The sequence below is a fragment of the Cuculus canorus genome, chromosome 3 (genome assembly GCF_017976375.1).
Source record: "Cuculus canorus isolate bCucCan1 chromosome 3, bCucCan1.pri, whole genome shotgun sequence".
Taxonomy (NCBI): domain Eukaryota; kingdom Metazoa; phylum Chordata; class Aves; order Cuculiformes; family Cuculidae; genus Cuculus; species Cuculus canorus.
This window is the reverse complement of record NC_071403.1, coordinates 42,349,914-42,376,509: the sequence shown is the minus strand read 5'-3', so window position 1 is coordinate 42,376,509 and position 26,596 is coordinate 42,349,914. Positions and strand designations below refer to the sequence as shown.

Here is a 26,596-nt window from a genome sequence, read left to right as displayed (position 1 = left end):
AACCCTAACATTAGCTACTAGTTTAGTAGCTCTGGCTACTCAGAGAATAATGTTATGATACTCTCTCCATCTCTGGCTCTCCTTGCAATGCACAGTAGTCTCAGCTATGTCCAGAGATTCATTTACTCCGAGGGGTAAAATATAAAGAAAGAACATTAATAACAGTGGAAAAATTTTCAGACAATAGTCAGAAAATATTACCCCACCACATCCACACATAGCATATATGAAATCAAAATCCACACAGAGGACAACTGAACCACAGGTAGATGGTTAATTTACATCTTGGATCTAACTAAAATACACCACCACTACAACCTGAGCAAACTTAAGTACCTAAGCAAGTTATTATAAACTTAGATGCATTACTTAAATGCATTTATTTTGTAAACCACCTCATTGTTGTTAACACAGTAATTATATCTTTAGAGGGTTAGCAGCAATAATTCCCAAGATTTGTTCTGTTGACTCACAAGTGTCTTGTCAAAATCATGAGCCTTGTGCTTACTTTATGCCATGCTTTCCCTTCAGCAAACTGCCAGAGCAACCAGGTTGGTGACTTCACTATCCAAATGCCTAAGGTCTGTCTTGTATCTGTTTGCTTTTGGTAATCCTTCACAGAAGTCAGCGTTTCCTTGTCAGAAAACAAGTTTCCTAACAGTATACCCCAGTATGTTTAAAAAAGAAATGGGCACACCACAAATTTTTATGCACTCTTGTCTTTGGGCAAAGCTATGCATTCACTCCCAAGCAGGAAGAGAAGAAGTATAACGTTATTAAGCTACGTGATTGAAGGGAACATCTTCCACAGTAGAATTAAAACCTCTTCCATTGCTGTCTCAAAGACATAGATACCGCTGTGTATGAATGTTGATTTCATGAACTAAAGAGACTTAATTGACTTAGTTGACTTCATTGACTTTATACTATTCAAATTCTATGTTCCTCTTGAATAAGTATTAACTCTTTATAACTATGCATTTTGGCTTTAGATCTGAAACATATCTGGTTACATATTAATTTGTTATGATTTGGCTTTCACAAGAAAGTAATGAAGTTGTTAATTAATTGCTGATGAGTTCTGCTTGGTGTGTGTCAACTGTACTGAGAGACTATGGTCATACTGAATACTACAACCACTATGTTGGTGTTTCTGCTGCTTAGGAGTCCATTGCTGCTGCATAAGTGTAGTGCCAAGAAACATAACCCAATGAAATATGTTTTTTCATGACCTGAGCTTTTTATCAGATCATTCCTTGGAATTATACATTGGTTGTGGTTTGAGCTAAATTAGAGTCAGTTTTCTGACTCTTAACTCAGTCTCATCTAACTATCGTCATTTTCTGAAAGATACCTGCATGTTTTTCGGACAGTTTCGCTCTGGAATTTGTAACACAGGACATAGGTGTGCAGAAAGGCCAATACTTATTTCTATAGTAACCAAGGCCATCCTCGAGCTGGTGAAAAAGGGCCACAGGAGGGGTGACCCTAAACTGACCAACAGTAATATTCGTCATACTCAGTATAAAACTGAGACATCACAAGGGTCATACCCGTCTTCTGTGATGGCTGATGTCCAGTTAGGACCTCTCTTCTCTGGTTGCTCCTGATCCCAGATCTGTGCATTCCTGAATCCAGTTCCTGAGTCCAGCTCCCTCCTAGGTACGGACACATTCCTTCATGTCTGCTCTACAGTCTTTGTGGTGACATATAGTCATCAAGGGGTGGGGGCACGTTCTCGTATAATTGTATGTATTTCATTACTTTCTAATTATTTTCATTATTATTATTATTTCATTAAAACTGTAGTTTTTGTTTCCAATCCACAAGTCGTTTTCCTCTCATTTCCCGTTCCCTGGGGGTGGGAGGAAAGGGAACTGCGAGTCCAACTGCACAGTTTTAGCTGCTGAAATTAGCCAGGTCGGGGCTAAACTGTGACAACGTTTTAACTGTTACTAAATGTGTTATGTTAAATCTCCAGGCATATCTCAGAAAGAAACAATGGTTTATGAAAATTTCTTTGAGATATACTTCTTTTGGATTTAGTCTAAATTACTGAATAATTTTAAAGACTGAAACTCTTTTTATGAATGGTGCAGTTTCACATGATAATCAGAAATAAGAACTTAGGAATGGACTTGATAACAGAGAGAACAAGAAGCCCTAAACAAATCTCTAGTTCTCATTCTAAAAAGTTTAGTTTTATTAGTTAAAATATTTAAGGTGTTCCGCCCACTGAGTTATAGAGATTCTAGATGTACAGTGTAATCATTTTCATTTCTTTAACTACAGTATTATGTGGGGATGGAAGGATTTATATAAATTCAGATACATAGCCTTCTCTCCTTCTCTCTTCTAACAGTGCAGCAACAGTAGCATTTGCCTGAATGTATATATACTTTTCCAATAAAAATTCTACAGCTTTAAATGGAGGTATGGTAACTACTTCTTAATGTGCTATACTAATAAAACTTAAATAAGACCCTTCATTGCACAGCACAGTCACTGAGTAAACAAATCCTTTCTTCTTTACATCAAGAACAGGAAATATCTGTGCTTTGAATAAGGTTTTCTGTTCATGTGGTAAGGACTTTTTCTGCACAATGATGTCAGAAGTTTTTTTGCATGTTTTAAAATATACCTCAAACCAGTTAAACCCAAATGCCAACAATACAGTTTAAATAAGTAAATAAAAAAGCCAACGCTGTTATTTTATCTTGGCATTATGTCCTGTATTTGCATCTCACATTGGAAAAAAATCTTCCACACATATTAAGTACCTTAAGTTGTATGGAAACTCTGGTTTTGGTCAGGAAAATTTCCATCCTCCAAGGAAACCTTACCTCACCTTATGAAGTTGAGGGTGGGGATGATTGCTGCTGCTTGATCTCCATCTCTTTTATATTGAAATACAGCAAAATATGTCAATAAGAACACAAGTTATATTTACCTCCAGCTTGAAGATGTGAAAAATGTGTATGAAAATAATTTTGATGAAATTTTTTCCTTTTGAAGGACAATTCATGTTAAGAAGTAATACTCCCTGTTGTACGTAGATGACTATCAGTGGATTAGAAACAGTGCCTTTTCTCTGCCTCCTACAATTCACTCACCAAAATAGACACATTTCTAAGTCAGCAGCACAGTATAAATTCAGAAGCACGTGGGACAGATAGCCATTTAAAAGACTGTTGGTAATGAAGACTGAATTTAGGATCTGAATTGTATGGTGAGGAAGGCAGAATTGGGCACTTAGCTTTTACATGTAACGGATACGGCTGATGTCAGGAAAGATTATGGCAGCTAGTCCATGCTAGACTGCAGCAGGGAGCACTGGAGATATCTCTTTCAGCTCTAGCTGTTCTGTGGCATTAATTTAATGCTTCCTGACAGATGAGATGGACTGGGAGTGCTGCGACTGTGGTCCCTGCCTGACCCTGGGAAGCCTGAACTCCCAGCTGAAAGTCTGTGGCAGATTAGTGTCCCAAACATGATGCTGGCCTAGGCAGGCTTTTCTCCTGACCTTAGATAGCTGTTAGGTTGTTAGGGTTAAAATCTCGGTCTGGCTTGGAGTCATGGACCTAAACATCTACCCCAGCTCAAGGGCATATTTCCAGCTCTTAGGTTTTTGCTCCACACTCCTCTGGGCTGTATGAAAGAAGCAATGTTGGCTGGTTTTTTTTTTTTTTTCCAGAACATTTGTATGAAAATAAAACCTTATTACTAAGTATTGCAAGTATTTGCTTTTTGAAGATGTCTAAAACCTTAAGACAGGTGTTTTAGATAAAGACACTATATCACACACAACTACACTTTTGAAAAGAAAAAAAAAAATCTGGATTATTTCTAATAAGAAGACATTGCATCTACCGTTGAAGAACTTTTCCAAGTTAGATAAATATTTCAATATGTGTTCATGGTACACATTTGTGAAGGAAGTGGAAAGACCAGAGTAATCATTAGAAAGGTAATAGTTCTTCCTGAGGATGAATATAAAAAGTAGAAACCCTATAACTTGGTCTTCTGCTACAAAAATTACCTCAACTCAACCAGTACTCAGTTTCACAACCATTGCTTTTTGGTCTGAGTTAATCAGGGACATGACAAACTCATATAGGTAAAGTAACCAACCGTAGGCTAGAAACTCTCTTAGATACAGCAATACCAGGGCAAAATCTTGTGTCTAATTTCTGCTGTCAGTTTTGACACTAGAGGATGTTTTTTCCCCTGTGTCACTACCAGCTGCATTCATAACATATTGTGTAAGGCTGTGGCCTTATTCAGAGTCATTTGTATGGCAATATACCATCCCATCGTGTTTTTAAAATGTAATATTAAGTTTAAGCTACCTTTTGAGCCAGAAAAAAAATAAATCTTGTAGTTCACTGACATTTCAGTGTAGAAGCACCACTGCAACAAGAAAAAAAACCAAACCTGTTGCCATTTTTTATACAAAAATAAATTCAGCATTTTGTTTTCTGAAGTTCCGTGGGCTATGTTTTGTAACAGGGACACTATAGGAAGAGTATGGTTATACTTTTTGAACATTCATCATTTGCACAAGTGAGCATGAAGAACAAACCACAACCATTAACATCAAAGAAAGCAAAGCAAACAAAAAGGAAGAAAAAGAGGAATAAGCAAGAAAGACTTCCAGGTTTCTGGATATATTTTTCCCTTGTAGGGAATCTAACTTCTTGGACCATTTGAGCTGTTTGCATTTTCTTCCTGTTTAATACATCCTCCATTAGTATCTTTACGCTGCTGATCAGCAGCTTGAGATGAAAGGCTCTATTTTGTTACAAGTTGGGCTTGGTTTTTCTTGAGAAATAAAAACATGCGGTGCATTCCGTTTGTGCAATAGGTAAAAGGATAATAGGAAATACAACAGAGAGGAAGAAAACTTGAAATTGAGTAACCTGGCAATGGTAGATATAAGCATTTTCTTTGTTTATGGGATGTTAGCCTGTTGACTGAAATAGAGCTTCAGTTAAATTAACAGGTGGAAAGCAAACATTTTATCTGTTTTCACTAACTTGGTAATACATTGAAAATGTTTGTTATATTCTTTAAAAGTCAGTATTTTGAGAAGTACTAAGAGACACAGTGTGATTAAAGGAGCTCTGTAAAATCTCTCAACATGCCTAATGAGCACAGGTTATGCTAATCCAACACCATAGCCACAACCAATACTTTTGTTTGCAGAGTCAATGTCTTCATTTTGCACTTGAATGTGGCGCATTTTAAATACCTCCATCTTTGGAAACCCTGATTTGATGAGATGGTGGATTATAGTACATATATTAGTTTTTATATCTGTTAGTGGGATTCAGACACGTTCATATATGTCAGTGTGCTCAGTTAGAAATGTCTTTCTGCAAGCTTTCAAGAAAGGTGGGGAGGATGCAGAAAGTAAGTTATCATGAATAATAAAACAGGAGCTTCTTCCAGTGCGTTTCATGAAAAGCAGGGGAGATTGTGTCTTGTTGCATGCACTTATTTTTTGCAATCCCAAACGCTTTTGGCATTTTGATGTAGGGTAGATATAGGGCTTTTCTTATCTGAGCCTCTGGCAGTTAGGAAATGTCAAGCAGAAAATGCACTTTGCCTGCAGGGGAAGAAGTCATTGAGGTGCCCTGGTGGTGCAGTAAACTCTGCAGGCTTACTCACAACGTGGCGAAGAGAAGAACCCTGAAAGCTGGGTCTTCCTTGCATGTCAGAAACAGTGAAAAAGTGCTAAAGATGAGCCTCAAAGAATGAGGGAAAATGGGGAAAATAGGTAGTTATGTGCATATTCATTTTCAGTTTCCTTTCAGCCTCTTTCTTGACTCCCTTGGCTAACCATAAGTGGGTAGGAATTAGCAAGGAAAGGAGAAGGAACTACATTTCAAAGTCACAGGCTTCCTCATAATTATTGAAAACGAAAGGTGGACTCCAATTTTCACTACAACTTATCTAAATTACTTAGCTATCAGTAGCCGAAAGTGTCATTTGAGAGTTCCCTTACACTACAAGAACAGAGTAAACAAGTATATGTATAAATAAGAATCCAAATAAAAATTAATTATTCACTTAAATCTGCAGTTTGTTATGTACTATGCCTCCTTTTATCACAGTTTTTCTGTATTTCATTCCGTTACCCTAATTTACTGCAGTAAATTACTGTCTTTTCATCAACATTCTGAAAGTTACATTATTTCCCAAGACAAATTAACAAGGCAGTCATGGCAACTTTTCAAGGTTGGTCCACTATTAGTTTGACTGGAGACCTGAAGAAGTAGACCTTAGTTTAGCTTTCAGTTGTGTGGTTTTATAATTAAAGACTATCAACCGCCCCAAAACTTTATGCTTAAAGAAATTCAAATAACCAGAAACTTTGAATGTGTGCATTAAACAGTCCATGTGTTAAAAATTAATGCCTGTAGTTAGGGATTAAGGTGATAAAGGACTGTTAAAACAGGAATAACCTTGTAGCCTGTTCAAATTGTGCTATCATCCATTGAGGCTGGAAGTCCTCTGGAAACCAGGCCACCCTGATCTAAATATTTAATTGTAGATACCTGGTCTAGCAAATAATTTTACACCTTATGTGCATGTTTAAGTGCATTAGTGATTTGCTAAATTTGGCTCCATGTTTGAGGAACTTGGTCATGGTTCACCATTATTTGTAAGGCTGGCCAGAAAAAAAAAGAATTTTGTTTATCTGGAAAAAAATGAAGTTTTGGGGTTGCTGTTCATCTTGGAGCAAACTAAGCTGTACAGATACTCTTTGTGGAAAGATAAGAGGGAGGACAAGAGAGGCAATCTAAACAAATGGTGGAGTAACTAGAGCAGTATCACCTGGGATATAGAATGGCATATTTAAATCCCTGAGCCAGTTAATCACTATAATAGAGAATAAACCAATATTTTTTAATTTTCTTTTCTGCTGAGGTTGTTCTAGTAAGTAATTGCAGTTAGTTATTCATCGGATCAGAGAAAGGGAACCCAACGTATCTAGAGAGTTTGCACCTCTCCCTTCTCTTGTTTCAACCAGAAATGATGCTATGATCCTTAGGAAGCTGACCATTAAAATATCTCCATACATTTCTGGGAAATTAACAATTGTGATTAATGAGATTTTCCTAGGATTTTTGTTAACAGATTTTCACCATTCCTAATAGTTTCTTTTGGATTTTTCTCTCTTTTTTTTTTTTTTAGAAAGGAAGAGAGAAAGGTGGCACCTGTTCAATAAATTTGTAACAAAAATGTGTAAAATGCGTGGCTTCACCACTGCTTTTCATTATTTTTTTTCTGTGTCTGAAGAATATAAATTATCCTACAGTATGTGTTGGAAAGGGTTGCAGAAGAGTTTGTTTTAGTTTCTCTTATCTACTCTGAAGAAAGCTGAACAAACTTACTTTTTGAAGTGCTGTTATTGTTTAGGTAATCGACACTAGAAACTGATGACAGGATGTGAGATTCTAATTTTAGTGATGTCCCATTGTTTTGAGGGGAAGTTGTTTTTGAAGCAGTGATTGTACGCACAGCGGGTACTGGGATCTTGTAACAGCAGGCAGAACTATATATGTTGGGACAAAAAATACTCTCTTTTGTAGTAGCTACGGAGCTAATATGCCTGTAACCATTTGGCTAACTAACCTATACATGATGTGGAGTTTCTGAATTCTGGAGATTTATACTGCTGTTTAATGTATATACTTCCATGATATGAATATGTTTTGGTTCTGCAGTATTCGGATGAATTACAGGTATGTGAAGGAGCAGAGGGGAGAAGAAACATTAAGCTGAAATGGATTTCTGTATCTTTGTCAGTCAGTCTGACATAATGAGAATAAAGTCTTATCTGAAGAGAAAACTGACTCAACTCCTTCAAAAATATATTACTTTCATGGTACAGTAATTCGTGATGTTGCTAAGGCTCAGTAAAATAGTGATTGCTAAGAACAGTACAGAAAATATCTTGTGAAGTATTTCAGTCTTGCCATTAGAACAAAGCTTTGGTGTATCTGTGTGAATTGGCATCCTTCCATTGACTTCTAAGCACAGTGAAGTGGGTGGGTTTGGGTTGTGCGCTTGGATAGACACGCAGTACTCAGCAGCAGCTGAACTCCCTGCGAGCCCAGCTTCTGTGGTTTTTTGCAGATTTATATCAACGAGGGTGGTCTTGATATGCACAGGTTCTGGTTGCTTCTTCCTGCCCTTCCTCCTTTGTAATTGGTTTAGTGGTTTGAACAAAGTGCAGAGAGGTACATTTCTGGTAAAAATATTGTGCTAACAATATTATAATAAGGTAATAAACTCTTCTTGATTACCCTGTTCTGATGCTCTGGTAGCTGGGGTTTGTGTGCTTGCAAAACTCATGGCACAAGTCAGAATGTATGTGTATTTTTTGTCTGTTTAAAATACCTTCTCTTTTCTGATATTAAAAGGCACTGCATGCTGCTCTGTATCTTAAAAGTTGCATTGCCAAAACTTTACTTTTCCCATGAAAACATGAACGTTTATCTTATTCAGTTTGGAGGTAAATATGACAGAATGGGATACAGTATTTGAAAGCAAAAGCAAAGGGAAAACTCCTTTCATTTTAATATTGTTTTCTATATGCTGATATTTTGTGGAATATGATCTTTCTGAAAAACAAAATTAATATTTTCAGAACTATTCATGTTTGCCCCAGGGATGTCATCTCTGACAGAGATAATTTAACATCATCTGTCCAACGAGGGAGTGAACAGTGTTATATGGGAATGAAATAATTTCAGTCTACCCTGAAGTTTGGTGGTCAAATTATGCTGAGGACACCCAGGCACCCCTGAGAGCCCTCCAGCTTTTCACTGCCATAAACAGACTGGAGTACCCAACCTCTGAGGAATCACTTTATGTTAATAAAGCCTTTACAACTGAGCAAATTGTAAAATAATTCTAATTTCTTGGTGGACGTCAAAAAAATTTGAAAGTCCATCTTGAGCTGCTGAGGAATGTGGGCTGTACCTCCAGGCTCACCCTAGACATATGGAATCTATGGGCAGCTCTAGTTTCAAATAGTGCAAAAGAGACGGAAACTGGGATGAAAAGTGCCGAGTAGTTCCAATACTGAGCTGATTTAGTTGAACTAAATTTAGTTCAGCTGGTTTATATCTCCTTCATGTTGGAATGTGGCTGAACAAGATTAGGCAGGGAGCAAAACAAGTGACAGTGCAAGACTGGGGTGGGAGAAGGGAGAACAAGACAGATGGCAACAAAGATATCAAGAGACAGAATTTTCTTCCTGTCCTCTAGTGATACACTTGGGTAGTGATGTTTTTAATGCTTCAAGTTGCAGAGTGCTGAAGTAGCATCTCAACCTAACTACAATCTAACATCATTTTAAAATAAATGCATCATATAATTTTTAGTTTTGTCTGCATACTTTCATTGAAGTAGTTGTATCTAATGTGTTTTTTCTTTTTATTTTTTCTTCCTCTCCTCTCCTCTCCTCTCCTCTCCTCTCCTCTCCTCTCCTCTCCTCTCCTCTCCTCTCCTCTCCTCTCCTCTCCTCTCCTCTCCTCTCCTCTCCTCTCCTCTCCTCTCCTCTCCTCTCCTCTCCTCTCCTCTCCTCTCCTCTCCTCTCCTCTCCTCTCCTTTTCCTTTATTTTCTTTTGACATCATTGACAGATCGTGCCATTGATCCAGAAGGGCCATGAGAATCTAGTGCACCATATCCTTCTCTACCAGTGTAGCAGCAATTTGAATGACAGTGTGCTGGACTACGGACATGAGTGTTACCACCCCAACATGCCAGACTCTTTTCTCACATGTGAGACGGTCATTTTCGCTTGGGCCATTGGAGGAGAGGTAGGATGAATGGCTATCTAGTATAGTTCATCAATGGGGCTTTGAGAGGATGTGTATCATAACAAAACTTCTTCCTCGTATATCACTCAGTCTGTTTTTAAGAGTACACAATCTCAGTCCCTAAATGCCTCATCAGTGAGTCCTCAACTTCTTGTTGGCTTCCTCAACTTCTTGTTACTTCGCAGGTATGAAATACAATGAACATCCTGGGTGACAAGCTGAAAGTAATAAAAATAGTATAAACAAAGTTGATGTCTTAGGGGAAGAAATTTAACTTGGGAACATGGAAGTCCGTCACTATATGATATGGAACACACTGCCTCCAACAATGACCAGCATCTGTTACTGGTGGAGAATGACAGAAAGAAAGCAAGTCTCTGTAGGTGACTACATAAAAGACATGGAGGCAAGATTTTCCAAATGAAGTTAGACATAAATTTAATTCATTTTGTGCCTCACCAGGACCTTGTTACAGTGTTACCCCATATAAGGGTGAAGTTTAGTACACAGCGTTTCAATGTAAGAGGAATCCTATGTCAGTGCAGAACCAGCAAAAGGACCACTTTGCTCATGGCAATGGGACATATCTAGAGAAGACAGTCTCTGATGCCGTGCTGACCCCAGGCTGTGTTTTCAGCCTATTTCATATGTTAATTGAGTCTGCAGTTAATTTTTTCAGCTGACACTAGGCAGCATTACTGCCAGAAGAATCCCGCCCTTTCTTTATCCCTTTGATTCGCTGTGTGCCCGCAGAAATGATATGTGGGCACAGAGAGGGACTGTGGTGATGGTTGATAGTTTCTGAAGCCTTCATTTGCCAGCCAGAGCTCAAACTCATCTTCAAGTACTGCAGTGCAAGGAAGCCAGAGCTGCTACACGGACCCATTAAAAGAAGTTTAATCCATGATGAGCATTATCCCTGATGTATGCTTTGTGCATTTTCGCCATCAGCTATGTTCTGACCTAGTATTCATACTTTCAGCTGTTTAATTTAAGTGAAATAAAAAACCTCATATAAATAAATTATCATTTGAGAAGCACTACGCAGGCTTTTTCAAGGACGAACCCATTGTTAGAGATCTGTAGAGAGGTATCTGTCAGATCTGGGTTACGTTCAGGTTTACTGGCGTGCTCACTTCGCTTACTTCAGTTTACCGTAGCATAGAATGGAGCTGATAATATTTATTACTATGTACTATGGTTAATTCACTAAGTTCTTTCAAGCAGCAGAAAGCTGGGATCTCAAATTGCACATTTCAGAAAGTTAGAATCTCAAAATTCATATTAACAGACTAGATATATACTGTAAAATTATACAGATTCTACTACTTTCTAAAAGTGGATTTGGTAAATGAGTTCACTTAGAAGATACTAGTATTTTAGTTTGAATCAGGAGGGAGCTTCTGAAGTAAATCTCCCAGTTATCCTCATTTACCAAGCTCTATTTATCATCGCTAGCGCTTTGAGAACTTGAATAGCTCCCCTTGGAATGAAGCTAAATTGAATGTTCAGGGGTGAACCCTTCACCTCCCAGCAATAAATGGGGTTTAGTGCATGGGGTCTGACCAGAGGTTGCCCAAAGGAGTGTCGTTTGGGAACAGAGGTCCAGCATAAGCTGTTGCACTATACAGTTTCTTTTTGCACAACATGGCTTGCCAATGCAAATGTAGCCATGAAAATCAATTTTATTGTTCAAATTGTTTTGCTTAGAATGCAGTGATTTGTGCATGAGAAATAATCGAATTACGCACAACCTCGATATTCCCTGGAAATTACTGCTTTTCAAAACCAGGAACATTTAAAATGTAGATTCACTTTCTCATATGGGTTTTATTGTCAGACTAACTGCTTGATTATGCAATGTTTACACATTTAAAATGGAATCATAAGATCACAGGATAATGCAGGTTGGAAGGAACCTCAGGAAATCTCAGTCCACTCTTCTGCTCAAAGTAGGGTCAGTGGTGAGGGCAGACCAGTTTGCTCAGGGCTTTATCCTCTATCAGGCATAGGATCTACTATTTTATATCGACATTATTATTTAGTGCATCTATTGTATAATAGCTATATTAGACTACAGTGCCACGTTCAGAAAGTTTTAAAACAAATTACCTTTGTAAATGTTATCATTGCTATTATTGCATCATTGAAAGAAAACCCCAAAGTATATATATTTATATAAAGAAATTAACTTTTAATCATGGCAAAAGTAACTGTATATGCATGTGTTGATTTCCAGGGCTTCACCTACCCTCCTCATGTTGGCTTATCCATTGGCACAGCAGCTGACCCTCAGTTCGTTCTTATGGAGGTACATTATGACAATCCATCATACACAGAAGGTTTGTACCCTCACACTCTTTAAAACACGCAAGACTGAAAAATGTGTTAAGCACAAGTGTTTCTTATTGCACTGCACAGCAAACAGAGCTGAGGCTTATTTTTCCTTGCTTAATAGTTCCTAGTTCCGAGTATTTTTCTCACTGTACTCAAAAATTTAACTTGAAGTTGGTGGGAGGTTGAGACATACAAGTAACTGTAAACCAGGCGAATACATCTCCTTTTATCACTGCATTCTTCATGTTATCTCTCCTTTTCTTTACTGGGAAATCGAACAGGCTGAGAAAGAGCAGCACAGCGCCCAGACTGTGAAAGAGCAACACAGGGAATGAGCCTTTTATTAATTATTTTAGGATTTTTTTTTAGAACATCTACCTGAACTGTGGACCTTTTCTGAAGGTGATGTATAGACTCAGGTTGGGTAAAACCAGATTATCTTCAAAGATAATATTTTTGTTTATAATGGTGTTTTTTAATATTCTTTCTAAAATTCATTTATATTTAGAAGAAGCAAAAGGAAGAAAGCAGAGATCCCAAGCAAATCTAGGCAACTTTGAGGCTGTCTTTTGGAAAGATAGTTTTATTATCTTGAAACCAAAGTCTACTGAGCTAATGTGCCTGAGAATATTCTGGTAATTTCTATATATATAAACTGAGTAAACCCCAGTGCAGCATAGGATACTGGCCTTTCATTACACCTCCATGTGTTTAATAAAATCCTCTCTGTGAGGTATGATGTTCTGTCTTACTATTCCCCGTCTGTGTTGTTCTACATGAATGATTTCAAAATTGTTTTATTTAATGACAGACTCTTGCCCTTCAGCATGCACATTTGTGTGGAGTACCGTAAACTTCATTTGCATCCTTGATGTTACCTGCTTTTCTATCAAATGTTACCTGAAAGCTTGAGAAGTCTCTTGCAGAAAAACTATTTTCAAATTGATTATGTCTCTAAAAGGTTTTATTTTAGTTGTCTGTGCTGCACGATACCATCGTTTTAATTGATGTCGCAGATAAAGAACTGGAAATAATACTGTTTTGTTTCCTTTTTAAACAACAGGGATGATTTTGCCCTGTTGGGACAATCCTAAGGAACATAGGGTCTCACCAAAGACTTAGGAACAGGTCAGCATAGGCAAAGCAAAGAGTCTGTAAACCAAGTCATGTTTCTTTCCTCCCTAAGATGCCAGGAGTGGGAGGGAGTAGACCCTGGTGCTCCCACTGCTTTGAGTCCTTCTGACACAGCATCCAACCTGCCACTGGGTCACATTCATTTTCTTTTTTGGGGATCTACATTTTCCCAGGCTGGGTCATGCAGTTAAAGGCTGCATTGTTAGCCTCCTGTTGTGATCTGGGGTTAACGCTTTCCTAAGAGACTCAGATTAGTAGTGAGCTTCGGCTCCCAGTTGGACTCAAAAATGTTTGAACTGCTCCTAACTTGGATGGTTTTGAATGCTTCTGTTTATGAAATCCTTGACATTCACTTTTAATTGGACAGGTGGCATCGTTTGAGATTGTTTATCTTATCCTCTTACTTATCGTAAAAATTTCTGGCATTTAGATGTTAGCAACAAGCTTGAAGAGGAAATACCACACAGGAAAAATTCAAGTTGATGAGATTGTGTAAATAGCTTCAGTAAGGGAATGCATATGGATTCCCGAACATGTGAAAATTGGGATGTTGTGGGACAGTATATATCACCTGAACTGCAGAATGTCTCATAATTGATTATCAGTCTTAATGGGCTATGCATAGATCATATCCTTTGTTCCTTGATAATTATATATTCCCTTTTCTTAGATATTTTAGTGACTGCCTCTCCTCTGCCCCTCTGCCTATCCTAAAACAGCCAGCTGATTTCATGTTGATGTAAAACTAGGTTTCAGGCACTGCTATGGCAGTTATGTTTTTTGGAAGACCAATATAGACTACTAGGGAACCTCTTACCTTCTCTGAGATAGTTGGTATGTTTTTTTCATTTTTAATTTTCAAAACTGAGATTTGAAAAGGGGCAGCAAAGAAGAAGGTAAGATATGAGTTAACAGAATATAGTGCTTGTGGAACACAAATTAAACTTTGTTCTTTGCTTATATCTTCCCTAATAAAAATGGTTAATACAAGAGAAGTAATTATAAGCACTTAGATGGTATAGGCAACATAAATTCTGAGTGGATACACAAAAAATGTGTACAGCTAAACATTGAAATGAATGGATTATATTCATATAATTATGACTTTTAAAAACCACAACCTTTTTTTCAATAGGCTTTGGTTCCTTAAACTACTTTTTAAAATCAGGAGAAGTCCTTGAGTTAGTGCAGTAATGAAGTCCTATGTAGTTCTCTTGCATACTTTACTCAAGGTGACAGTATTATTGCCAAGTTTTGGATTTAGCAAGCCTATTTTCATATATTTAGTTGATGCCCTCTTAATTAGAGAGATTGCAAAAGAGATGTATTTGGTCATCTGAGGTACAGTGAAACATGACAAGCAATCCAAATCAAAGAAAAAATATAATTAATGCTAGGTCTCAAGGGGAAGGAATAGATAAATTCGCAAGTAGAAGACAACACATATTTCATTTGAAAATCATACACGGCACATTTTGAGGTCTTATTTCCTTGTATTGTTTGTCTGCCTGTGATCTACCTTCTTTTCTCTGAGGTCCGTGTTGGATAACTTAGCGGAAAGGACACGGGCTACGGGCAGCACATGTTTTTCATTCACCTCTGAACACCACAGATACTCACATACTGTGTTTAACAACCTTCCTGTGAGCTACTGTCATGCATTCATTTCTGCATATGAGTTGACTGATTTCCACATTATTGATGCTGATTCCTCAATTTTCATGTAATAAAATTAGGATGAGCCTCAGAAAATGTAAATAATTTGTATTTTTTTTTTTTTTTTTTAATACTGATTTATAGCCGTGGCTGACGTGGTCCTTTTTTTTTTTTTTTTTTTTTTTTTTTTGCAGGCTTGATAGATAACTCTGGTCTGAGATTAATCTACACTCCAGTTATAAGGAAATACGATGCTGGGGTTATTGAAGCTGGTCTTTGGGTCAGCCTTTTCCACAATATACCACCAGGCATGCCTGAATTTGTGTCAGAGGGTCACTGCACACTGGAATGTCTGGAAGAGGTATGTCTCCTGCCTGACTCTGTTAATTTCATTCTTAGAAATAGTTTTGGACAGCCTCTTTAACTTCTTGGGAGGATTGACATTTACCCTTTAAAGACTCGAACAAAGGCATCTGCTACATGCTGCCTTCCAGAACGTTGAGTCCTTTTGATCTGAATATTTGGGGCGCTCAACACTCAGACTGCTTTGCTGGTGTGAGTAATGGTACTGGATGACAAAGCACTTGCAGTGATTTAATTGTGTGTTCAACATATACACATTCATTGCTTTCCATCACAAAGCTAATTCATAGCCTGGAGTAGCTAGCCCAGAAAAAATGTTGATTTTTTGATGGAGTCTAATTTTGATGGAGTCTAATTATGATCTGTACACATTCAAAAATCTTGTAATTTTGAAGTGAAAGACCGAAAGGTATTCTTAGACCGACCACAGAAGCTGAAGGCCTGAAATGGTTTTGTTGTATAGCCCAAAGTACAAAACTATGCATTCATTAAACACTTGGTTTCATTAGGATAATGTAAATATCTCTACAGATAATTGAAGCAATAGTTTAAAATGTGATTAATGTATCATGAAAGATTGTCGTATATGTTGTCACTTACACATAAAGGTTGAATCAATGTTTGTTATGATGTGGTTTGGAGTGAAGGGCAAATTGGAGATGGAATTTAGATTTGTTCTTGGTGATGTTAAATGTTGCACAGTCATAGAATTTTTCAGCCTAAAAACACTTCAGTAATTTGTAGTCATGAGGTTTGTGATTTTAAGTCTGTGTTTGAAAGGTATTGCGATAACAGATTATTTATAGTTTGGGCTCTGAATGACGATCAAAGTTTGGCATACCAAAAGTTCAGATCCATAGATCTCAGACAGAATGAGAATGATGTCAGATTTGTGTTGATTTGGCAAAGTTAATTTTAAAATGTTTTTGGCCTGGAAAAATATTTCAGATGTAAATGTATAGTATTTCACTACCAATTTAATTGAAGATGGGAAGTAGAGCATGTTATATTTACAGCCTCTTAATTTAAAGCACTTCTCTTGGCACAATATTGATGATAATGTCATTCATAACTGTGTAGATCTTTTTCACAATAAACATTCACATTCAGCAGTATTGGCCAATAGCAGTAAAATAATGTGCGGATTTTATTATATAATACCTTTCAAAGCCTTAATCTATTGCAAATTATCAGTAGTCCAGTTGATTTTCACCAAAACTGTGTTCATTAGGAGTCAGAATATGTTCTTATTGAAAAAAAAAGTCACAGAGAAAAACCAAGCCTTATTTGTATATCAAAACTTAATTTAACAAACAGATCTGTTTTTGCTTCAGGCTACACTTTGCTGTAAACTGAGGGAATGTAAAATAAATTTATTACTGTATTTTTTTGCTTTGTTTGTACACTGCGTTACATCACATTGCATCTGGGCACACTGATGGTGTTGGTTCCTCTGGTCAGGCTCTAGGTGCTGAGAGACCTGCTGGGATTCATGTGTTTGCAGTACTTCTTCATGCTCATCTTGCTGGCAGAGCTATCAGGATGCGCCATTTCCACAACGGCAAGGAGCAGAAGCTGCTTGCTTATGATGACGAGTTTGACTTCAACTTCCAGGAGTTTCAGTATCTGAATGAAGAAAGAGTAATCTTGCCAGTAAGACACCCTTACTTCTTTCCCTGAGAGTGTTTAAGAGATCATATGCCTGACATTTACTCACATTGAGGGTTAATCTTGCTACAGGATTCTTGAATGTTTTGTTCATTTTTCCGCTTACTGAAGAGTGACTAATGCATTAAAGTTGCTTCTAGTGTCAGGAGACACTAGAGCAACTAGCCTGGCCCATCAATCCAAACTCTTCTTTGAATGCATTTGGTGTCCACAACTGTGTGATTTGGTCTTTCTTGTTACACATGTTTGGACAAAGTAGATGATAAAATCAAGTGTGCCTGGTTGTGCCGTCTTTGTGCATCCAGCCAGCTGAAGGATGGAAACACCACCACGTGGCTTTACAGAGTTGCTGCAGCCAAGTAGCACATCCTGAGTATTTGCACAAATCCAGCAGTGCAAACAGGTGTCTACAAATCAGTTAGTCTTCTGTTTTTTTCACATTTTTATTTGTTGTTGAGAATAAAAGCTGTGCTCACGTTCCACATAAGGTTTCACTGAGAAAACGAAACACTTATAATTACATGATTTCTTCTTCCTATCTGCTGCACTTGTGAGAATGAAGTAATTTATATTTTAGAAAAATCCCAATTGCAATTGTATTATAAAGCAGTAGCAGTTCATAGGTATTGCATGAAAAGACTATTTTTCTTTTTTGTTGAGTCACTCATTTAAAAATTATTCACTCAATCTTTGTTAGTTCCAGCTGGCATCTATTGTTGAAATTTTTGCCTGAGGACAGAAAGTTTAGAGCTGCAAAGCCCATGTGCTCCAGATTTGACCAGCAGAACAGCCAGAACTTGGTGTAATTGGTCAAAATATCAAACAACTGGATTTTTTAAATTATTGAAACCACTAAGGGAAGGGAGCTGGAAAGACCTTTGGAATGACTGAACTTCAAGTATGGTCAGGAGCCCCATGCTTTCAACTTCCAGGCTTCTCTTCTCCTCCTTTCCTCTCCTATGTTTCTTCTTCCACATTGGGATACTTTAATATTCACCCTATAAAGGAAAGAAGCTAAAATGCTAACTTTCTAGTTTAATTTCTATAGCAAAACATGGTTGGTCAGGTGCAACATTTACTCTTTGAAGTCCGACTGCTTGTACTCCATGGGGACTTCAAAGACTCAATGGTGTTACGTCATCCAGGAAAGACATGTTGAAGGGTTTAGGATGAAGGTTGGCAGAAGATGACAGGTTTGCAGAGAAAACCTGTAATATTTTTAGGAAAATCCACTCAGATTATAGAGAAAGGCCTCTTAAAATTCAAGAAGAAAAATAAGCAGGTGGCAGAAAGACTAAAAGAGGTATTTGATAGTATCAGCAACTTTAAAAAGACAGCTCAAGTAGAAGCAGGATTTCTTTCTCTGAAGTGAGCCTTTTTTATGCCTTTCATTGTTTTCATCTTATGCAAAAATAGCAGTACAGCTTTACATACATTACTGTGGTGTAATTCAGACCCAAGCTTAATCAAGTAATTATTACTATTAAAAATTTTCATATAAGTTCTTGATATTCTCCTTCTTCCAGCTCTTCCAACGGTGCATCCTTCTCTCTGCTCATGGAGTCCAGGTTATTTGTTTTCTTTGTGCACAAGGACTTTCTTCCAAATTTGGAAGCAAAAGATCTAATCTCACAGAAGGAACACTTTTAGTGACTGTTACTCAGTCTGTAAGCCACAAGAGCCAAAGACCTTGCTGGTGGGAGCCAGCATATTCCTGCTGGGAGCCGTGAAGCTATGCCAGTTGACGCTGCTTCAGAGAGCTCCATCTCCATTTGGCTGACACAAGGCTGATGCACCTTCTTCCAGCAGCCTGGAGAATAGTTAGCACTAGCATTAATCTGGCAACAAGGGAGACTGCAGGAAAGGAGAAATTCTCAACATTTGAAGGGTCATCTTTTTTTTTTTCCAGGGAATAGTAATAAAATAGGTGATAAGATGATGATACAAAAAAAACGAACCAAAGCAAATAAACCTCTATCGTCATTGTGATACGAAGTTGCCTTAAAATAACAGATTTTTGATGTATGACTATGTTCTTTAATATTTTAACTTCCACTTGATTATCATGGTGATTTTGAGACTAGTATTTGATTAGGTACAGGGAACAAAGGTAATACCAAAGTGTAGATCAGTTTGTCAAAACAGTAAAAAGTTAATTGTATGCACTTGAGAGGGTAAGTATACAGCCTTTCCCACACATATCTGTCAATGTAGTTAAGACTTTGCCTGCCACTCCTCTACTCCTAGGCTTGGCAGATAAATAGTTGTTATTGAGATGTGGAAAATCTTCTTTTCCTCATTTGGCAGGTATTTCTGTTGAAGTTTGGCAGGATAAATTAGCCCGGGCAAAGCTATCCAAAGCAGTGCTGGATGAGTTTTGGAGCAAAAATCATGTGTATACATCATCTACATATATAATTTTCCTGAAAATAGCACTATATCTGGGCACCTCCACTGCTATTTAAAAAAACCCAAATCCGCAACAGACCAGAGTCTTAATAAGACTCCATTTAAATCCATGGGGGATCCCTGAGGATCTGGGATAATATGAATGTTAAGTGCCACTGCCCTAGCATACACTAATTATCTAATCCTTTGCTCTTTCAAAAACTAGTATCCATTGCTGTCATCTTTAGTTTTTAAGTGTTTGCTGTCATCTGTGGTTACCTGAAGCTGATGTTGATAAACTTCAGAACTCTGAAATTCCTAAATCTTGTGTTTCAGGGGGATAATTTAATCACAGAATGTCACTACAGTACTGTAGACCGAATTCGCATGACATGGGTAAGAAAAGTTTTAATGGATCAAAATAAGTACAGAGATAATATTGGGAACTAAAATATTTTCCATAAAATGCTATTAAAAAGTGTAAGCTTACTTGTTAATGCCTGGCATGTGTGCATGTAACCATGTATTATCTTTCCTCTCATAGATTCTTAGGTTTTAAAGTCATCAGGACTATTATGATCTTAGTCTGATCTCTTGCATAAGGTTTTCATATGATCGATTTATAAAAATAAGCAAGCCAGCTCATAAAAGATCTTTTAAAATCAGATTTCAGTAGTATAAACAGTGCTTTCTTCATAACATGTAGTGACATGCAAATTCTGAATATTCCAATAAATTATTTTTATGAAATTGTTGTGCATTTTTCCCTGAAGTTGAAATTGCGAGTTCCTACGTATTTATTTTCACTTATGCTATCACCAAAATTGGACAACTTGCTTTTGTACCTGACATAGAATCCAGGCAAAATGTAGGTCTTTTGGGCTCGGAAGAGGAGGCTGGGCGCACTGAGTCTCTGAGCATTACCTTTCTCATGCAGCGGCTTTTCCAGTGACAGGGACCCTCCTGGATAACTTCTGGCCCAGGACGGTGCAGGGGGATGCCACACCATACCCTTGCATTGTTGCAGCTGAGGCACAAGGATTGTCTGTGCCACAGCCCTGAGTGCATGTCCTTGGGGCTGAGGGGGTCCCAGTCAGGTTTGGCACATGGTGGAGTGCCATCTCCCAAATGCGCCTTTTTAGGCTGGCAGAGCCCTGGCACCAGGCTTTGCAAAGTGGCCACTTGGTTTTGGAGGTTAAGCAGATTCAGTTGTTGGGACATGCGCTGAACTTGCAAACTGGTTATGAAACCAGAGAGTGATGCCAGGCATGCTGTGTTTATGGGAGGGATGCAGCAGCTGGCACCCAGTCTTTGCCAAGGGCTGATCCTGCTGCCTTGGGAGGGACTGGATCCAGATGTCCGGGTGGTGAGACCTGAGGCATTTCTGTTTGGCAAGGAGTATCTGTTCCTAACATTGAGAGGGCAAAGGGATATGTCTCCCTGAATCATAGTTTGCATATAGGCACATGCAGTAGGTACATAAAAGCAAAGGAGGGACAACAAAGGCTTTTGAGGTTTTGTCTTATTTTTCTGTGTGATGACCACATTAACTCTTGGCCCCTGGTTTGTGTGTTTTGTTTTCTTCATTCTTATTGCTGTGGTTCTGTGACATTTGTAGAACTGCTGTCACACAAGGTTTAGGAATGGGCAGTTCCTAATCTTGTCTGTATTCACCAAGATTAATTTTAAAGTATTTTTTTGCCTGATGGCTCTCAATGGAAGACTGAAAGTTCATTTCTTCTGCTAGGTAAAAATCTTACTCTAATTATTTTATAGGTAGTGCTCATTTAACTTAATATATAACTTACATAACTCTATTCTTTCTTACTCTTTATCTGCATATATACTTAGAAGGAGAGCCCATATAGATATGTATTCCGTCCTGGTCTCCATTTTAATAGGTAAAGCTAATTTAATTTCTTATTAAACAGACTAGTTATCCTACCAGATTTTTTCTACATCTGCTCCATTTTGAAGCCCTTTTTCTGAAACATGGTAGATATAAGTACCTTGGAGGCAGCTTAAAATAAACCTGAACTTTCCGGATAATACTCTTCAACATAACAGGAATCTTATTTTACTGATAGTCATTCTTTCTGTCTTTTTCGAGATCTTTTAAGCTCAGAAGCTATTGCTTGAGCTTGCAGTGTATTTTGTAATTAATTACATAATAACTTCTTGCTACTTGATAACCTAATGTGTAAGATAATCCTCTTGAATTGGGCCTCCTAATACACATTTAATTAGCATATAAATGCTAATCAGTGTTTTTATCTCTAGGATTCCAATGCTATCTTGCTTAAAAGAAAAATCCTATTTTCAGGGTGGTCTGAGCACCAGGAATGAAATGTGCCTGTCATATCTGCTCTATTACCCGAGAATCAACCTCACCCGATGTGCAAGTATTCCAGATATAATGGAACAGCTCCAGTTCATTGGTGTTAAGGAAATCTATAGACCAGTCAGGCAAGTAAAATGTTTATGAATCTGTGTAGCACATCTATTTCTGTCTGTGGGATTACAGGGTCATTTTTATATGCCCTTTATTTCTTTCTGGTGGTGCAACAAGTTGCAGGGTCACTCATATCACTGCTTTTTGTTTAATACATTATGCTGCTATTTATTTTTCCTGCCAAATTATTTTGCATGTTTTTTAACAAAAAAGTGATTTCTTCTGTAAAGAAAATCATATTTCTCATAACAGTTCTTTTTCACAAAACCATCTTTAAAAAGACTGTGTATCAATGTCATATCAATGTTTCAAATCTACCAGTTTATTAAAACATATTAGTGTTTTGTATATAGAGATATAATTTCAAAAAAAACTTCGTCAGCGTGGGTTTCAAGCACCTCAGGGTAGATTTGTTGTCAATAATACTGTCAGTCATACTGCTGAAGTCAGTTAGTGCAACCAGGTCCTAGAACTGCTGCTCACACGTAGAGATTAACGTTGTTTGGGTGACACTGACAAAAATGCACAAAAGGGGACGACGTTTTGAGTTAGAAAGGAAATGGAGGGATTGAGAGGACATTTAATTCTTCGTAAAAGATAATATAAAGATAAGTGAAAGATGAGTAAAAGACAACTGGTAGATAAACAATATGATGTAGAGAAATGAGACAATGGAGGCTTTGGAAGAACAACAAGTCAGAGGATGATTTACAAGGCAAGTAGTGAGAAAAACATGGAACTTGTGGTAGGAATATAGCCAAGAGGAAGAAAGAGCTTTTTAGGTGAACTGTTGGCTACGGAGGGCTTGCGGTTCTTGACTCCTGCTGTTCAGAGAAGTGGGCCGTTGTACATTTTTGAGATGTAAATCCAAATGATGTAGCTCATTCATCATTTTTTTTTCCTAATGAAAATAACTCACAGGAATCTGAATATTGACCTACTGCTCAGCTCAAAAGCAGCAATGTAATTTTGTTGTTGTAAGATCTGTCTGCTTCAGTGCTCTGCAAATTGAGTGGCATGGGGTGGAGGCTATTACCATTTAGGCAGCTCAGGATCTGTAATAACCACCACGCAATTCAGCTGGTATCTGATCACTGGAGTAAACCACAGGCTGGTGAATTTTAAAAATGTTACAGTTGCTCCAGTAAGTCACAAGAAGTCTTGCTGTCCTTCATCAGAAGAGTCCTCAGCAAGAATGAAATCCTTCCCAATTTGTTGATACATCTGGCTTTTCTGCCCTTTAATGTCAGTGGGATCACCTGCACAATGATATCACTCACTAAATGCAAGAGTGATTTACAGAATCCAACACAAAATGTAGAGTTTAGTAGGAAATGGGAGGAAGGCCACTATAGACAGGATATATGTGTGTGTTGATATATAAAAATCAATAAATAGCATATTTTGGTTTTAAAGTGTTCTCACAGTGCTTAAAATTAAAGCATCTTAATAGCTAAACTAAGCTAATAATAAGATTTTAAAATAAAATGGATAGACTAACAGTGTATCATTACATTTACATTTTAAAAGTTGTCTTTCCTTATATAATTTGTCTTAAAACGATATAAAATTATTCTTGGAAAGTAATTTTATGTACAGGCTTACTGGTCTTTGTTCTGAAATTTATATCCAAGACAAAAAAAGTTTGAAGAAAGTCACAATGCAATCAATGTCTACTTCATTTTCCACACTATTTCTATTTACAATCTCTTTTAATACAGGGAGAACACAGTTTCTAAATTAGTCCTAGCTGGAAGAGTCTTTCGGAGCTTAGAAAGAAAATGTTCTAACAAATGTATGCTCTCATGAGTGTTCATTCATGATAACTGTGCTTAGGGAAAAAATGCCCTTTTGGCCTGGGGAAATAAAGATGTTTTGAATAGAGTAAGTATGCAGACTGTCTGCCGCAATTGGAATAGTAATTAGAAGAAGAGATTATTAATGCCTCTAGTATTTATGATCTAATCCACAATTCTCATTTCATTAAGCTCTGTCAGCCTAAGGATATGTGACCTGATACTCATCTCTCTTGTGTCAGTCTTACACTGGAATTGCTTCACTGGCTCCTCTAAATCCTCTCTTGACTTACACATGAAGGCAAACTGGAAGGAGAAGCAGGGCACTGTGGCTTACTTTAGAACTCTGAGGTAAAAAAGAGTTCTAAAGTGAGCCACAGTGCCTCGATGGCACAGACAGTGGCATAAATCATCAAGAGCTGAGATGAAAGCAATTGGGCCACAGTAGTGTAGAATAGGTGCTTGATTAAAATTATGTCCTCTATGCTTAGATGTTGAATAGAGCAGAACTTTGGCATAGGCAGCACTTTACCCAAAGCCAGTGGCAGACAGCTTACTGCAAGATAACACATCTGTCTAAAGTTCTTTGAAAAGATAACCCATGCTCCAACCAAAGTATCAATTAGGCTACTTAAATAATATTTTAGCTACTTTCATTCTTCCACTAGCTGTATTGGTCTTTCTGTTTTTAAAATGTGACCCATCCAAAATGTTGTTTCCATTCATCCCAGTAGAGTCAAGCAATGAGAATGCATGAATAATGGAAAAGGTTATCGTTGGCTGTTTTTTTTTTTTTTTTTGATTTTCCTTCATTATTGTATTTGAGTTTTCTTTACTAAATGCAAGACAAGGAATATCATTCCTTTCCTTTCAAAATCTTTGGCTGCTGGGAAATGAGATCGGCCCTGTTCGTTCATGGGGAGGATTCTGACATGTGGGCAGATAATCAGATCTTTCATAGCAGTGCAGCAGGTCTCTATCAAACCCTGGCCTGAAGTCCTCCTGCAGCTAGCATCTAGGGATATTCCAAAAGGCAATGTCCACAACACCATATATTCTTATTTGATCTTTTTGATACTGCTGCCAACCAATGCATGTTAAAGCAACTCCTGTGCTAGGCTGAGTTTTGACCTATTATCTAGATGAGTTATGACCAGAGCTTGGCAGAGCCATCTGGAATCAGCTTTCTCATGGCAAACATTTCATTGCAACACCGTCTGCCAAGCCAAGTAGAGGGTGTGGCTTTTGTTTTGGTTTTTATTGAGAAGTTACAGCAGAAGGTCTGTTTTGTATTGTGTGTGTGTTCAGTTTGCAGATCAGAGAAGAGCAATGTAATTCTTTTTCTTAACTTGAAGTCTTTCATTTGAAAAAGCATCTGGCAGCAAGTCCAAAACTGCTGACAAACTTTCATAAATCTGTTTAGATCAGTGAAACTGCATCATTTTTCTGTTGCAGAGAACTTAGCTGAGAATGTGAGATAGGCATAATATACACATTAATAGTACATTTGTTTTTCTGAGTAGATTCTTCAAAAGCTTTTCTCCATTAGTTCTAACTTGATAGTATTTATCTAATTTTTAAAAATGTATTTTTTTTTTTTCTTTAGGACTTGGCCTTTCATTATCAAGAGTCCTAAGCAATATAAAAACCTGTCTTTTATGGATGCAATGAACAAATTCAAATGGTCTAGATCAGAGGGTCTCTCCTATAATGAACTTGTGCTTAAACTACCAGTGAACGTAAGATGTTCAAAAACAGATAATGCAGAATGGTCGGTAAGTGTTGAAAAGATGGCAACAATGCCATGAAACAAGTGTGATTTACTCTGTTTCATTGCATAAGTACCTGGTTCTATGTCTTCAGATTGTTTACACAACTATATTGCATTTATATACAATAACAAATGATGAGAATGTTTTATCAATGCTTTCCCTTAGCTCAAGTTCTATAAGCATTTAAAAGCAGTAGAGAAGATGGAGCTTTGATCAGCACGCAGAACCAGTAATTAGAGTATGGAGTTTTCCAGAGTGTATGGGACTCATCAGGGAGTAATCATATGCATCAAGATTAGGTGATCAAGTTAAAAGATTTTTTCCCTTGGCTGCCTTCATTGCCAGGGACTTATGTTAAGGTCTTGCGATGGATGTTTTAAAATCCTGAAGCTAGGTTTCTACTCTGAGTCCCTCTTATGGGGAAGCTTATTGACTGTATCAGAAAGCCTCAAGAATCTAACTTCTTAACGCAGGCATTTAGACTACTTAAAGATTCACGAGTACTCTTCCAGTATCTCTTGGGTATTTTTGGTCTTGTATTGGACCAAAATAGGTAACTTTGGATTTTGTGTTTCCTCTGTGGACTTTTGGAAGATTTTATCTTCTATAGTTGTCCTTTCTCAGTTCTCTTGATGAAAAAAACCTATAAGATAAAAATAATTGCCCAGTAAGTCAGTATATATTCCAAATGTCTGCTGGTAATTTAACAGTACTGCTGGGAAAAGTCATCGTCTTTAGTGTTGATGTGTGTTTATAAAGAGCTAATAGTGCATGTAGTGTCACCCCTGAAGGAGAGGCTGAAAAATATAAATATTTTCTTGATCTCCTTTACAGAACCCACGTTCAAGATTCCATGTTACTTTTCTGAGCTTTTCTGCTCAGAAGGAGAGATTGTCTCATTATACTGGTTTACCTGCTATTGTGGTTTTAGGCCAGCCTAGCAGAGCTGATATGAGATACCGCTGATGAAATGCTTCCTAGGAAAGGACCTTTGCCTCTTTTTCCTCACCCTGCAAAACAGCCCACGCTGTCTTGTAGCAGGCCACACAATGCTTTCAGGTGGTGGAGAAATTGCCTCTCCTGAAGCGGCCTTCTCTGGTCTTTCCAACATCAATCGGACTGTTCTGCCTGTGGGATGCCAATGAAATACTGTGTGCTATAAGTAATCAAAGAAGTTCTATTTCTTTCTAATA

The 26,596-nt window shown here is 37.6% G+C and overlaps 1 protein-coding gene across 1 annotated transcript in view; it reads left to right on the top strand.

Moving 5' to 3' along the window:
- The window catches only part of MOXD1 (monooxygenase DBH like 1), a 50,045-nt gene that overhangs the window by 21,441 nt on the left and 2,008 nt on the right, over positions 1-26,596 (top strand). The window contains exons 5-11 of the mRNA XM_054063970.1: positions 9,658-9,837; positions 12,077-12,179; positions 15,159-15,325; positions 16,789-16,980; positions 19,720-19,779; positions 21,707-21,849; positions 25,238-25,406. Coding sequence (XP_053919945.1) covers positions 9,658-9,837; positions 12,077-12,179; positions 15,159-15,325; positions 16,789-16,980; positions 19,720-19,779; positions 21,707-21,849; positions 25,238-25,406 — 1,014 coding nt within the window. The remainder of the gene's footprint in view (positions 1-9,657; positions 9,838-12,076; positions 12,180-15,158; positions 15,326-16,788; positions 16,981-19,719; positions 19,780-21,706; positions 21,850-25,237; positions 25,407-26,596) is intronic.